Source organism: Hypanus sabinus, chromosome 8 (genome assembly GCF_030144855.1).
Source record: "Hypanus sabinus isolate sHypSab1 chromosome 8, sHypSab1.hap1, whole genome shotgun sequence".
NCBI classification, from domain to species: domain Eukaryota; kingdom Metazoa; phylum Chordata; class Chondrichthyes; order Myliobatiformes; family Dasyatidae; genus Hypanus; species Hypanus sabinus.
Genome location: NC_082713.1, coordinates 130,542,848 through 130,555,099, shown reverse-complemented (window position 1 = coordinate 130,555,099; position 12,252 = coordinate 130,542,848). Strand labels below are relative to the sequence as shown.

Here is a 12,252-nt window from a genome sequence, read left to right as displayed (position 1 = left end):
CATTATGCAATGTGATCAGAATCTGGGGTCTGTTATGTACATGCAGAGCAAAAATATCAATGGAGCAGTAGGATTAAGTGTTTTTACTGAGTCCTGTTAGCTACTGTACACACTGACAACTTACAGTGCGGGAGCTATGAATCAGAGATGAAAACAGGCGCACCCTAAAGCCCACACATAAAGAAAGATCCCTCCATGTGTAGAAAGTCCAATCAATTCACTGTGCAATCCACCAGCTGCATACACACTTGCCATATTCTCACAATCGATCTGGTACGATTCAGTGCAATATACAGAACTGTCAAGCTGACCTGACAGATTTACAGTGACAAATGAGAAACCAGTTAGAGCCAAACTTGCAAGTAAATTCAAAATCTACCTTCCATCTTTATTTTGTGCACTGAGACACCCAAAGAAAGGGTACTATCACAGCAGAGTAAAGGGATCAACTGTTGATCAGGATTGCACCAGGTATGGCTTGCAAAACCTGACAATACATGGTTCCAGATTACAAGTTCATAGTTGAGAATAAATTTTAACCTTATTAAAGTAATATGCAAATTACACAATGCCTCCAAAATTATGCCACACCAGTTCCTGTGTGTGAGAATTATTTCATATCATCTGGTATTCCTGTTCCCAAGCAATAGGCAGAATCTTTAGCAACAGTAGAATATTAAAATTATTTTATTTCAGATTGACTTAAAGATAAACTGGCAAATAGGTGCCCCCAAGATAGAATTGTCAAACATTAAATGACATGCACTTAAGATGAGAGAGTGAATGTTTAAATTAAATGTGCAAACAAGTTTGTTTTTTTAAACACAGAGAGTAGGAGATGACTGGAATAGGCTACCAGATATTATAATGGATTTTAAGAGGCTGTTAAGTCACATATAAGCAGAGAATGGAAGGATATGGATCATGTGCAAGCAGGGAGATTTAGTTTAATTTGGCTTCTTGTTGGGCATAAAGATTATGGGCCAGGGGTCTGTTTCATTCATATGCTGTACTATTCTATTTTCTATGTTTTGTATCTCCGACAAAATATCCTCAATTTAGTTTAAACTGATCGAGCTGCTTTAATATCGTTTCACTGAAAAGGAACTGGAATAATAGTGGCAAAGCTATGCATCAGATTCAGTCAGCTTTCTCGGGGAGATGTGTAATCATCAAATAGATAAAAGAATGAAAGACAGATTCCATGCTATTCTTGTTGGAAAAAGGTGAAGAAGTATTATGGAACATGGATGCTTGAAAAAGAGGAGGCTGACAGTACAGCACAACACATGCCCTCCAATTCACAAAGTTGTGCTGACCTATATAACCCACTCCACAATCAATCTAATCCTTCCCTCCTACTCATCCCATGACCCTCCATTTTTCTTACATCCATGTTCCTATCTAAGAGATTCTTTTTTAACGTCCTTATTGTGTCAGCTTCTACCACCGCTTCCAGATTATCCCTATTATCCTTCCTGAACAACAGAACAAGTGCCATCCTCTAATACCATTCCTGCGGCCATGGAGGATGCAAATATCATTGTCAATGCTCCAGTAATCTGTTTCCTCACTTCCCATAGTAACCTCGGTATATCCCTTCGAGCACTGGGGACTTCACTATCGTACTTTTCTTTCTCATAAGATCCATCACTGCCTCTTTCTTAATCTCAATATGGCCCAGCACATTAGTCTGTTCTATTCATAATAAAATTATAACTCTGCTAATGATAAGGGAGTTATGGTCACTCAGAAATGCTCAGCCACTAAGTGTCTGTGTCCTAACTAACTCCCTGGTACTGGATCCAGTACGACCTTTCCTCTAGTCAGCCCTTTCACACACTGTATCAGGAAAACACTGCTTCCTAGGTGCCCTTAAAACAATTATACCCCATCTAAGCCTTTGACATTAAACAGGTGTGAATATTAGAGATGAGGTCACTCATGATAACGACTTTGTTTTTGCACTTTGCCAAAACCTGCACACTTACCAGCTCCTCAGTGTGGTGGTGATTGTTTCTGTACACATTGCATCCACCTTTACAACAACTGCTCCAGCATCTGACCTAACACTATAGTTTCTTTTCTGGTTGAGATATGGTCACTGTTCATCAGGCCACAAGACACTTCATCATAAAGGTACCCACAAGGAGCAATGAGTTGAATGATCACCCTGTTCCAGTTTTATTGGTTGACAGATAAAGAAGCAGTACTCCAGAAATGTCTGTTTGCTTTGCAGGAGTGATATGGGATATTTTACACCCACCAGCAGATAGAGTGATATACCAGCGTATATCACTTAATATTGCTGCCGATATCTCTGCATTTCAGCAACCCGTCAGGACAGACTAGAACACGAGCTCAAATTTAGAAAGAAGTTGGTCTTGAACACACAACCTTCTTACTTAATAAAATAACAAACGCTCGACTTATATTCCAAGAGAAAATGTGGCAGATATGAATGAGCAAATTAATCTACGTAGCAAGACTTTTGCTTTGAAAATCAGTACGTACACCCAAACTGCAGCTCGGCTTCTTTGCTAATGATGGTTCCGTATTTGTTTGTTGCTAGGCACTGGTATTTGCCACGGTCCTTCACCTTTTCCGGGTTGTTGATAAGCAGGTTGCCACCGACCATATTGTAACGGCTGTCATCCACATTAATGTCTCGGTTGTTCACCTTCCATCTACAACACAAATGAAGCACATTTGCAAAAGTGAAATAAACAAGAAGAAAGCACCATGCAGGAAGGGGAGGCAGCAGCCACAAGACATTCCTGCAGTTATAATGCACCTAATGAAAGCTGTGCCGGTGTGCATGGTGCACATCTTATAGAAAAGCAGTGGCTGAGTTAATACCGTTCCGTCACTCACCTGATAACCAAACGAGGCCATAGCAGATTAGGAAAGGTAAAAGGAAACATAAATTGAAGTATATTTGATAATAGTTCTGAATATCAACCCAAAACCTACATAGCTACATTCCATTGGGCAGTTAGCACCAGACAGTTAAGCATACGGTTGCTTTTACCTGTAGACAGGGGAAGGAATTGCTCGAGCTCGGCAGTTTAGTGACACTTTTGCTTCTTCGGATTCTTCTGGGTAGATGGTTGGCATTGGCTGCTCCTCAAACACTGGCCCATACTCCCTGCTGTCTTCTGCAATTACAACACATAGCTATTATAGCCAAGAGACAGCAATCAGGAAGAAATAATGTGGCAAGTCTCACAATTCAAAGAAGCATATGGTTTACATTACTGCTGGTCTGATCTGGTCCATCCATTGGGAGGATATCACCACCTACCTTCTCATTGTGTCCTTTCCCAATACTGATAAAGCAACGCACTGCCTTAATTGCCTTTCTTTGTAATTTCAGTGTCTTTTTACCATTTGAAATGCTTGTCATCATGCCACTCCCTGCTGATTTGTTTCCATAGCAACACATGCATCAAGGGAGTAGCAAGTGGCTGATGATTCTCATTGTTTTCCACCAATATATCCTCCATATTGTTAACACTGCAATTCACACAATCACTCTGGACTTAAAAAGAACCCATTTCTCATGAATAATTTTCTGTAACACATTTTTTTACCCTTTACTCAATAAACATTCACCTCACATTCCTTCAGGCAGAACCAGTCAGATCATGGCAAATTTCTGCAAATGTCATTGGTAAGACTCTGAAAGTCCTTAACATGCCTAACCAGTATAAAGCATGATGATACTGAGCTGATGACTTTTATTCTGAATCTGTAAATAGGTTCTTTGCAAACAAGTTACCCAATCTTACTGTTTGTGCACACATTATCCACTAGGTAAATGATGCTCTAGCAGGGAAGCTTTGGAGAAATGAAGCACCAGAGCGGAACAATGCTGACGGAAGCTGTGATACCATGGAGCAGACATGACGGGTGCATATCAATTTTGGACTCACTGAAGGCAGCATTTTTCATGTTTTTTCAATGCTTTACTCTTAATCTCCATTACACAAATAAACATAATCATTTAATTGAATTTAGCATTATAAGTATTGAGCATTAGCAAGTTTTGATCAGAATGCAATCATATGCAACCTTCTCAAGCCATGAAATGAGTACATGGTTATTCTACTGCTTTCATGTTAGTGAGCCTGACTCACACAACAAAGACAAAGTGCCATCAACACCTGAATTTAGAATCTAAGCTCAATGGAATTGAAGTTTCATTCCTCACGGTGTAAGTCCGTGATTACACCTTCCACACTGGTCTGATCTTCCAAAGGTGCTTCACTTCCACATCCACATTTCGGACCGATCCACTTCCTGAGTTGACTTGGTTCAATGAGATTCCTAAAGGGCAGAATTTCCAAGAAAACGCAGTCCCTGCACCCCACCCCAGGAAGGTTGGAAGACACAGAGGTCACTTCAAACTCAGCTTGACAACATTTAGCATTTAGCGGGCACAGCAAAGTCATCATTCGGTGATGACCTGACAGAATGAAAGTAGCAAGCGAAGCAAACATCATGATGGTTTGGGGGAAAGTAGCTCAAACTCTGCTACAGGAATAACTCCTGCTGGAAACTGAAACATTCTGTGCAAGGAACACTAGAGAAACAGTTGGCCTCCTTGTATGAAATCTTCCTATAATACTGAAATGTCCTGCCAACATTCATCAACCTAACGGAAATAACTACACAAAATCTACTTCAAGCTTTTGAACAGTGCAAACACTTGCTCATCCTACAGCGATATTCAGTGCTGACATCACCATAAAGTACCTATATATGGCACCTCATTTTGGAGCACAAGATGATGACATTTATCTACTTTTTAATATACCAGTTTTAGAATAAAAATAAAAAGGAAAATATCTCATGTGTGTCACTTATTAACCAGTTAATTGTCAAAATATTATTTTCAGCTTTAACTAAATTTGGAATAAAGAACGTTGATGGAAATTCCTTATCTAGAAGTCCACTGAATGGTCACCTCTGAAGTATGAAAGAGTCTTCAAAAGTGTACAAAGTCAGTCCTGAGGTAGCTGAAGGCTTTGTGATTTTTCAGTTCAGAAGCTAAATGAGGATTTCAGAGATGTAATAAGATGCCCCAATTGGCATTAAACAAATCTGGCTTAATATTAATCCTGATTAAAAAGAACAGGTTAATGGTTGCATTGTAATCCTGGGCAGAGATCACACCAGAGCATTAATCAACTCCTGCTGTCATCAGCAATCATCTCTGAGCCTACACGTGTTCAAATTTGAGATTCATATATCTTAAAGTTTCTTTATTATACACAATTCTACAACAAAGACATTTTGATTGGTTCACATCTGAATGCACCAACAATGAGTGAGTGTTCATACTGAGCAGCTCATAAAATTTTTACTGCAGCTTCATACGTTAAAATCCTCTCCCTGAGAATTCTGATGCCTTTGATCTTTTATCCTTTGTTTATATCCTCTGAAGGACCTATGACTTTTGAGTGTTCTGTTACTTACCCAGAACATAAAAAGATCAGTCCAGTCAATGTTTCTGACTTAGAAGCTTGCTCCACCATCAGTAACAAGTCTGTAATGACCAAAACTTCACTAGAGTTGGCTAATACAAAAAGCTCTCTTCTACACTACACCAAAAGAAACAAAATTGAGAAAGGTGTTCCTGTATTCTGCTCAAAACAGCACCAGAAAATTCTGCACAATTACTTAGAAGACAATAATTCTATTCTGACCTGTGAGTGACCTAACCCAAGCTTCATTCCCTGTAGTAAACGGAAGGGAGAGCTTTCTGTACACCAACAGCAGCTGGGGATTAACGTGAAAAAGAGCCACCAAAGACTCTTCGACTTAATACCAAAGCTCTTGAGATCAGCTCTGGATTGAAGAAATTAATAATGTATTTTCAGATTATAACAGAAAAGTCTCAAATGGGATGATGAAATACGAAACTCCCTTAAAGGCTCATATTTCGTTCTAATAGGTTTATAGGCTAAAATTATGCCCTACAATATTAATGCACAGACCTCTTTTTAATATTTTCTGAATTAAGATATTTTCCACTGCTTCAACAGAAAAATGTAGGTTAATATGTTATTACAGATGCAGCTCTGAGGAGATTTATTCAAACACATTGAGTGAAGAAACTGTTATTTTTAGAACATTGTAGAGTTTCTGAATGGGATTTTGTGTCAACTGCTCAGATATATTTATGCATGAATTGATTTTGAAGTAACAAGTAAGGAAGAGAAACTGACACTCAATCTTCTGACCTTGCAATTACAGTCAGGAGGTGAATTATGCAATCTGACTTAATGTCCTCTGCTTTTTCCTATCCAATCTGTGATGTTCATTCTGAATCCATGTGCATGGTTGCAAATCTCTCCAAGATACAACAAAGTAAAAGAAAGTGTTTTTTTACAGGTGTAGGAAATGGAAGCTTTCTCTACTTTTGTAGTTGGTGGCAAAAGGAAGTAGGTAAGGTCAAGAGTGAAGAAAGCAGAGGCCAGCACAGAGATCTGTCATATCAACAATTCCACCAGGCATCTAATATTGCTCCAAGACACGCTGTACATACATAGTGGTAATTTTCTTTGAGGCTTAGTACAATGCACCAGGAACATGATCAAACTTGTATACAGAGAGAATTCGACCACAGCTTTAATAAGATATACGTATGACCAGCATTTAGTTTTATTGCAAACACCAGTGTGAAAACAAGATTCTGGGAAAAAAGTAATTGATTAACTTCACACATATGGATATGAAGGAACAGTCCACTGAATAGTGCATCATTTTCTTCCCATGTAACATCATGTTTCTGTTGGTACAAATCAGAGATGTAAACATGGGTGTGGCTGTGTCATAATCTTGGCTTCAGTAGGTTGGATGAATCCAGGGTGAAGAAAAATTCAGTAAACCACCGTCATCGATTCTCAGAAAAGCAGACCAAGTAACGATACGTAGTGCATGCTTCTCAAAAACAGAATGGAACTGAGATTAAATAGCCAGATTCTAATAGCAAATAGCAAAATTCTAACAGACTCCTTCCTGCTGAAAGAGCCCACTAAATATCCAGTACATAACCAAATATCAGTCCGTTGACCGAATATAATGCCATGGCTTGCAATGGTCCATGTCACTCATGTCCACCACTCTGCATATGAAAAACCAGCCCAACTGTTCACAAGTTGGCATCTGTGACCTGCATACTGATAACAATCAAAATTACGACAAAGAAGGAATATATCACATGCATTGTTGCAGAAACTCCTTTTTAGCAATACTCTCAGAATGTGGGCAGAAGCTAACAATAAAAACTTCTAAACATGAGCAATGCAGGCCCCAAGTCTGGCAGTAGCAAGACCACCACAATCCTGTCCCAGATGACAGGAGGAATAAACTGCTTGAGGTTTACTCAGAACTGAGTTATTTCTGCCTGTAAGCAACGAAAACTGGTATTGTACCAAACCTCAGATCAGTAGCTACCCAACTAATTGCTAACCTGTATAGTTTGCTTGGACTGTCACTTGACAGAGATCCTAGTTCTTAATGGCTTACCTCTCCTGTTAGGTTTTGAAATCTCCAAACACTGAGACTCAACATCAGTTTACAAAGTAGTTCGAAGGCACATCAGAAGGAAGTGCTGTCTCTCTGTCCCAAGCACCCACAAGTCATTGGCTTCCATTTGGTTCAAACAATGATGGTGTGAAATAACATCCATCAGGATGTCTAAAGTAATTAGTCTTCCAAGCTGAGAGAGCATCTATTTTATAAATTATGCTGCAGATTAAGATATAGCTGCATTTACTGGGCAAACAAGTGAGGTCCCTGATTATTAGGTTCATGCTCCACTAACAAACAATAAGCTTTACCTGTTACTGGATCACAAAAAGGAGAAAATCTACAGATGCCAGAAATCAAATCAACACAGACAAAATGCTGGAGGAATTCAGCAGGCCAGGCAGCAACTATGGAAAAGAATACACAGTCGATGTTTCGGTCCATGGTCTTTCATTCTGTGGGTGTTGCTTTGATTTCCGGCATTTTGTTTGTGATTTAACTATTACACTGTGAAGACTCTTCCAGGGATGCCTACCCTGAAGAAATCTAAACTTTCCCGTTGATGGGAGTTCAGTGAAACCCTTTCGCACTGCTCCCCCTCTGTGATCTCTGCTGCCCTCCGACTCTTTGACCATGTGCTCACCCAGACCTGCTACCACAGCAGGACTGTGGGTCTCAACCAAAGGATGAAGGATCTCAGCTGAAATGTAGACTGTTTATTCCTTCCTGTAGATGCTACCTAGCCGGCTGAGTTCCTCCAGCATTTTGTGCGTGTTGCCAGCTACTGGATGCTTGACCTCCCAGAAATCTACTTCTGACTGAAGTTCCAGAGGCCCAGATCACTTTTCAAGACATTTGTCATCAACCACACACCAATAATCACTGGTTACACAACACAAACCATTTACCATCAACCAGGAACCAGCAAATCTTCTTAGATTTGGAAACCTGAAAACAAAAAAAATAATTCAAAGCCAAACAGTGAGCCAGGAGATAAACATTTGTACTTTGTTTTTACTTTAAGCAAGAGGTACACATATATGACGTGGTAGCGTGATGACATATGCCATTTATATACTTCATACATATAATCATAATGAATAATATATACAAAGAATACTTAATCAAACAATATATTTACAGTATTACTCAAATATTAAATACACAACACTCCTCTCTGCTTAACTATAAATTCCTATTCAATACAGAATGCATCTCAACTCAAAATATTTTAACTTATTGCTCACTCAGCATATATGCAGTTTACTATATAATACAACTACTATGCACACATCCACAGCAGAATAAATTTAAATTGCTCCTTTTAAGCTAAAAGAATTAATTGCTGTGGAGGCTTTCTTAATCTTGCAGCATAACACGTTTCCAAGCAAGGGCGATCACTTCGCTTGGCAGAGAAACTTGTGGCTGGGAAACAATCTCAGGTGTGGGACCTCTTCCACGGTGGCTGTGGGAGTTAACTCTGAGACTGCAGGAATTGGTTCTGTCAGCTCTGGACACCTTTCTTCTGGACGTGTCATCATCCTGAACGGTGCATGGCAAGCTTCTCTGAATGATGTGGATCATAATGTGTGAGTACAGTGCCTGACGTCACCATTTCCTTTACCTTTTGAAAAGTCACCTCACACTGCTTTGTCCATTGCCATTTCTTCCTGATTTGTAGTAAGGAGTTCACAAGGTGGGATACAGGTATGGCAAGAAAGTGTTATAGTAATTGACAAATCCTAAAAAGGACTGAAACTGTGACATGCCCTTTGGGCTTGGGGCATCCAACACTGCTTGCATTTTCTCACCACACTTGTGTAATCCTTGTGTGTCAATGGTTTCACAGTACATGAAACTTGGTTTAAAAAATTCACAATTGTTTCATCATGCAATGAGCCCATAGTCTTCAATCTTTTCAACAGTCTTGAGATTTTGAAAATGTTCCTTGTCATCCTTTCTGGTAACAATGATGTCATCCAGGTAACACTGAGTGTCTAGGCAGCATTACAGCACCTGGTCCATAGCTTTCTGCCAGTGTGCAGGTGCAGATGTTACTGCAAAAATAAGCATAATATAGCAAGAAAGCCCTTTCTGAGTATTAGGAAACACTTTGTGAATGGTAGGAAACACTTTGGACTCTTGGTACCAATCTACTTTCAATACCAGATTGATGGTTACCTTAAAATCACCACAGATCCTGAAAGACAAATTGTTCTTTGCTACTGGGAATACTCACATTGCCCATGGGCTCCACTCAATCTTGGAAAGAATTCATGCAGCTTCCAAGTGATCTAGCTCACTGGATACTTTATCATGGATGGTATCAGGAATGGAATGGTCTTTGAAAAACTTGGGTGTAGCATTTTCATTTAATACAATTTTACCCTTGTTATGTTTGAGTTTTCCAATGCCATCCTTGAATGCTGCTGTGGCATCATCCAGTACTTTCCTTAATTCACTTTCTGCTTACTCTTTTGGAGAGGATGTGACATGCAAATAGTGGATGAATCTCCAATCAAGTTGTAGTTGTCTCAGCCACTCAAGTCCCCACAATGCTGGCCTCCTGCTTTTACCACGTACGAGCCCTTTGTAGCTTGTTGTTTGTTGCATTTCACTGTTATGAATGTCATTTCCACAGGAGTTAACTTTTCTCCAGTACGTTCTTAGTTAGATATCTGCAGGCTTCAAGTCAGTATCTTTGAAATGCCATTCAAACTCATTTTGTGGAATGGCTGAGCCAGAATCAAATTCCACTTTAATTAATCTGCCATCCATTTCCAGTGTAATCCATGTTGCTTCTCTATTATTAGTTTTCAAATTGTAAATTACAAGGCTACCCGGTCCTGTGTCACTCTCATCAGCATCACATTTTTCATCAACAGCATGCAGATTAATGCTCTTTTTGAAACTGCAACCTAATTTTTTATCTTTTTCTCTTACCTTTACAGTCCATTTATTTTGTCTGCCCAACATATTCTTTGTACGTTTCCTACTTTATTGCATTTTCTACATGATCTGCCTTTAAATTTGTATTCATCTGATATACATGAGCTCCTGCCACAACTGTTATACAAATTATTCAGCTAACAAGTTTCTGTTTAGACGTTGCAATTTTGTTCTTGCTCACTTTCATTCTTGGCTGCAACTCAATTGCGTCACTGTCTGTTATTTCCATTAATACAGTAATTTCAACTGCACTTTTAAAAGTGAGTTGTGCCTCAGTTGACAGCAGTTTTGATTGCTTTCTTTTAAGATTCCACAAATTAAATAAGCTCTCAATGCATCATTAAGCCCAGCATTGAAGTGACAATGCTCAATCTCTTCAATTCTGCCATGTGCACTAAAATGGATTCCCCTTCTTTATGATTTTGCTTACAAAACCTAAAGTGGTCTGCAAACAACAATGGTTTTGATGCTAAGTATTCCTGCATTATTTTCACAATACAGGAAAGCTCGTTTTGGCTGGTTTGGTTGGAGCAGTTAAACTTCGAAGTAAACTATATGTCTTTAAACTGACACATACTTCTCATTGGTTATTTCATTTGATTCAAAGTACTGGTTAATCTGTTCAGTGTACAAAATCCAGTTATCTGTTGTGTAATCAAATCTGTTAATCTTCCTGAAGTAAGCAGTCTATTCTGCTCTCTCTTTTTTATTATTTATATCACCCAGTACTCATTGTTTATGAACCTGTGAACTCTTCCATTTTCTGCCTTTTTAAAAAATTCAATCATATTTTCTTCTGCAAGGAAAACGTGGTGCTCTGAAGGAAAAAAAATGCTACGCTTTAAAAAAAAAGTTGACCATTTCTCACCGCTTTTTTTACTTGAATAACTTGCTGCGCTTTAACAGGTAGGTAGTCATCTTGGGTTCATCTTTAAAATATTTCATCACCACTGTTATTTTTGGAACTCCAAAACATAAAAACTAATTGAAAGTAAAACAAGGAGCCAGAAGATGAATGTGTGTACCTATTTTTTATTTCAGTGATGCTTGCACTTATAGGACGTGGTGGCATGATGACATATGCTATTCACATACCTTGTACATATAACCAGAACTAATTATATCAATAACAAAGAATGCTTAACCAGACAACATATTTACATTATTACTCAAATATTACTAAAATATTAAATACACAACATCTGTTTGCCAAGACAAAACAGTCGTTCTGAAAATTCAGGCCCCACATTGGACTTCGAAGTTTAGAACATGCATAGGCACCACAATAGTGTAGCGATAACACATATCAATTGCAGCTCAGGGCATTCTGAAGTTCAGAGTTCAAATCCAGCACCATCTGTAAAGAGTTTGTGTGTTCTTCCTGTGACTGCATGGGTTTCTTCCCACAATCCAAAGACAAACTGGTTCACTGGCTAATCGGTTAGTTTAATTTTATCATTTTTCAAAACATCTATTGTATTTCTTTTTTTTTGTAAATGCCTGAAATAAATGTTACCATCTACTAGCTTTAATCTCAAAGTAGACCATGGTAGCATACACTTACTTCAATAATAAACTTACTTTCCCCTTAACTCTGTTATAGGGAGAATTAAAAATATTAGATCAGTGTTTGGCTAGTGTAAATAGGTGCTTGATGGATATCATTAACTGGAAGGGCCCAACAGCCACTTCTGTGCATCGGAGTTGAAGTGCATACTGTTTCTCTTTCTAAAGTGTCTGCCTGACCTGAGTTTTTATATGTAT

The 12,252-nt window shown here is 38.7% G+C and overlaps 1 protein-coding gene across 1 annotated transcript in view; it reads right to left on the bottom strand.

Annotated features, from left to right (window-relative positions):
* Nucleotides 1–12,252, bottom strand: part of LOC132397672 (contactin-1-like) — a 412,092-nt gene that overhangs the window by 386,513 nt on the left and 13,327 nt on the right. The window contains exons 2-3 of the mRNA XM_059976440.1: nucleotides 3,032–3,158; nucleotides 2,515–2,687 (exon numbers count right to left, since the gene is read on the bottom strand). Of these exons, the coding sequence (XP_059832423.1) occupies nucleotides 2,515–2,687; nucleotides 3,032–3,158 (300 nt within the window). The remainder of the gene's footprint in view (nucleotides 1–2,514; nucleotides 2,688–3,031; nucleotides 3,159–12,252) is intronic.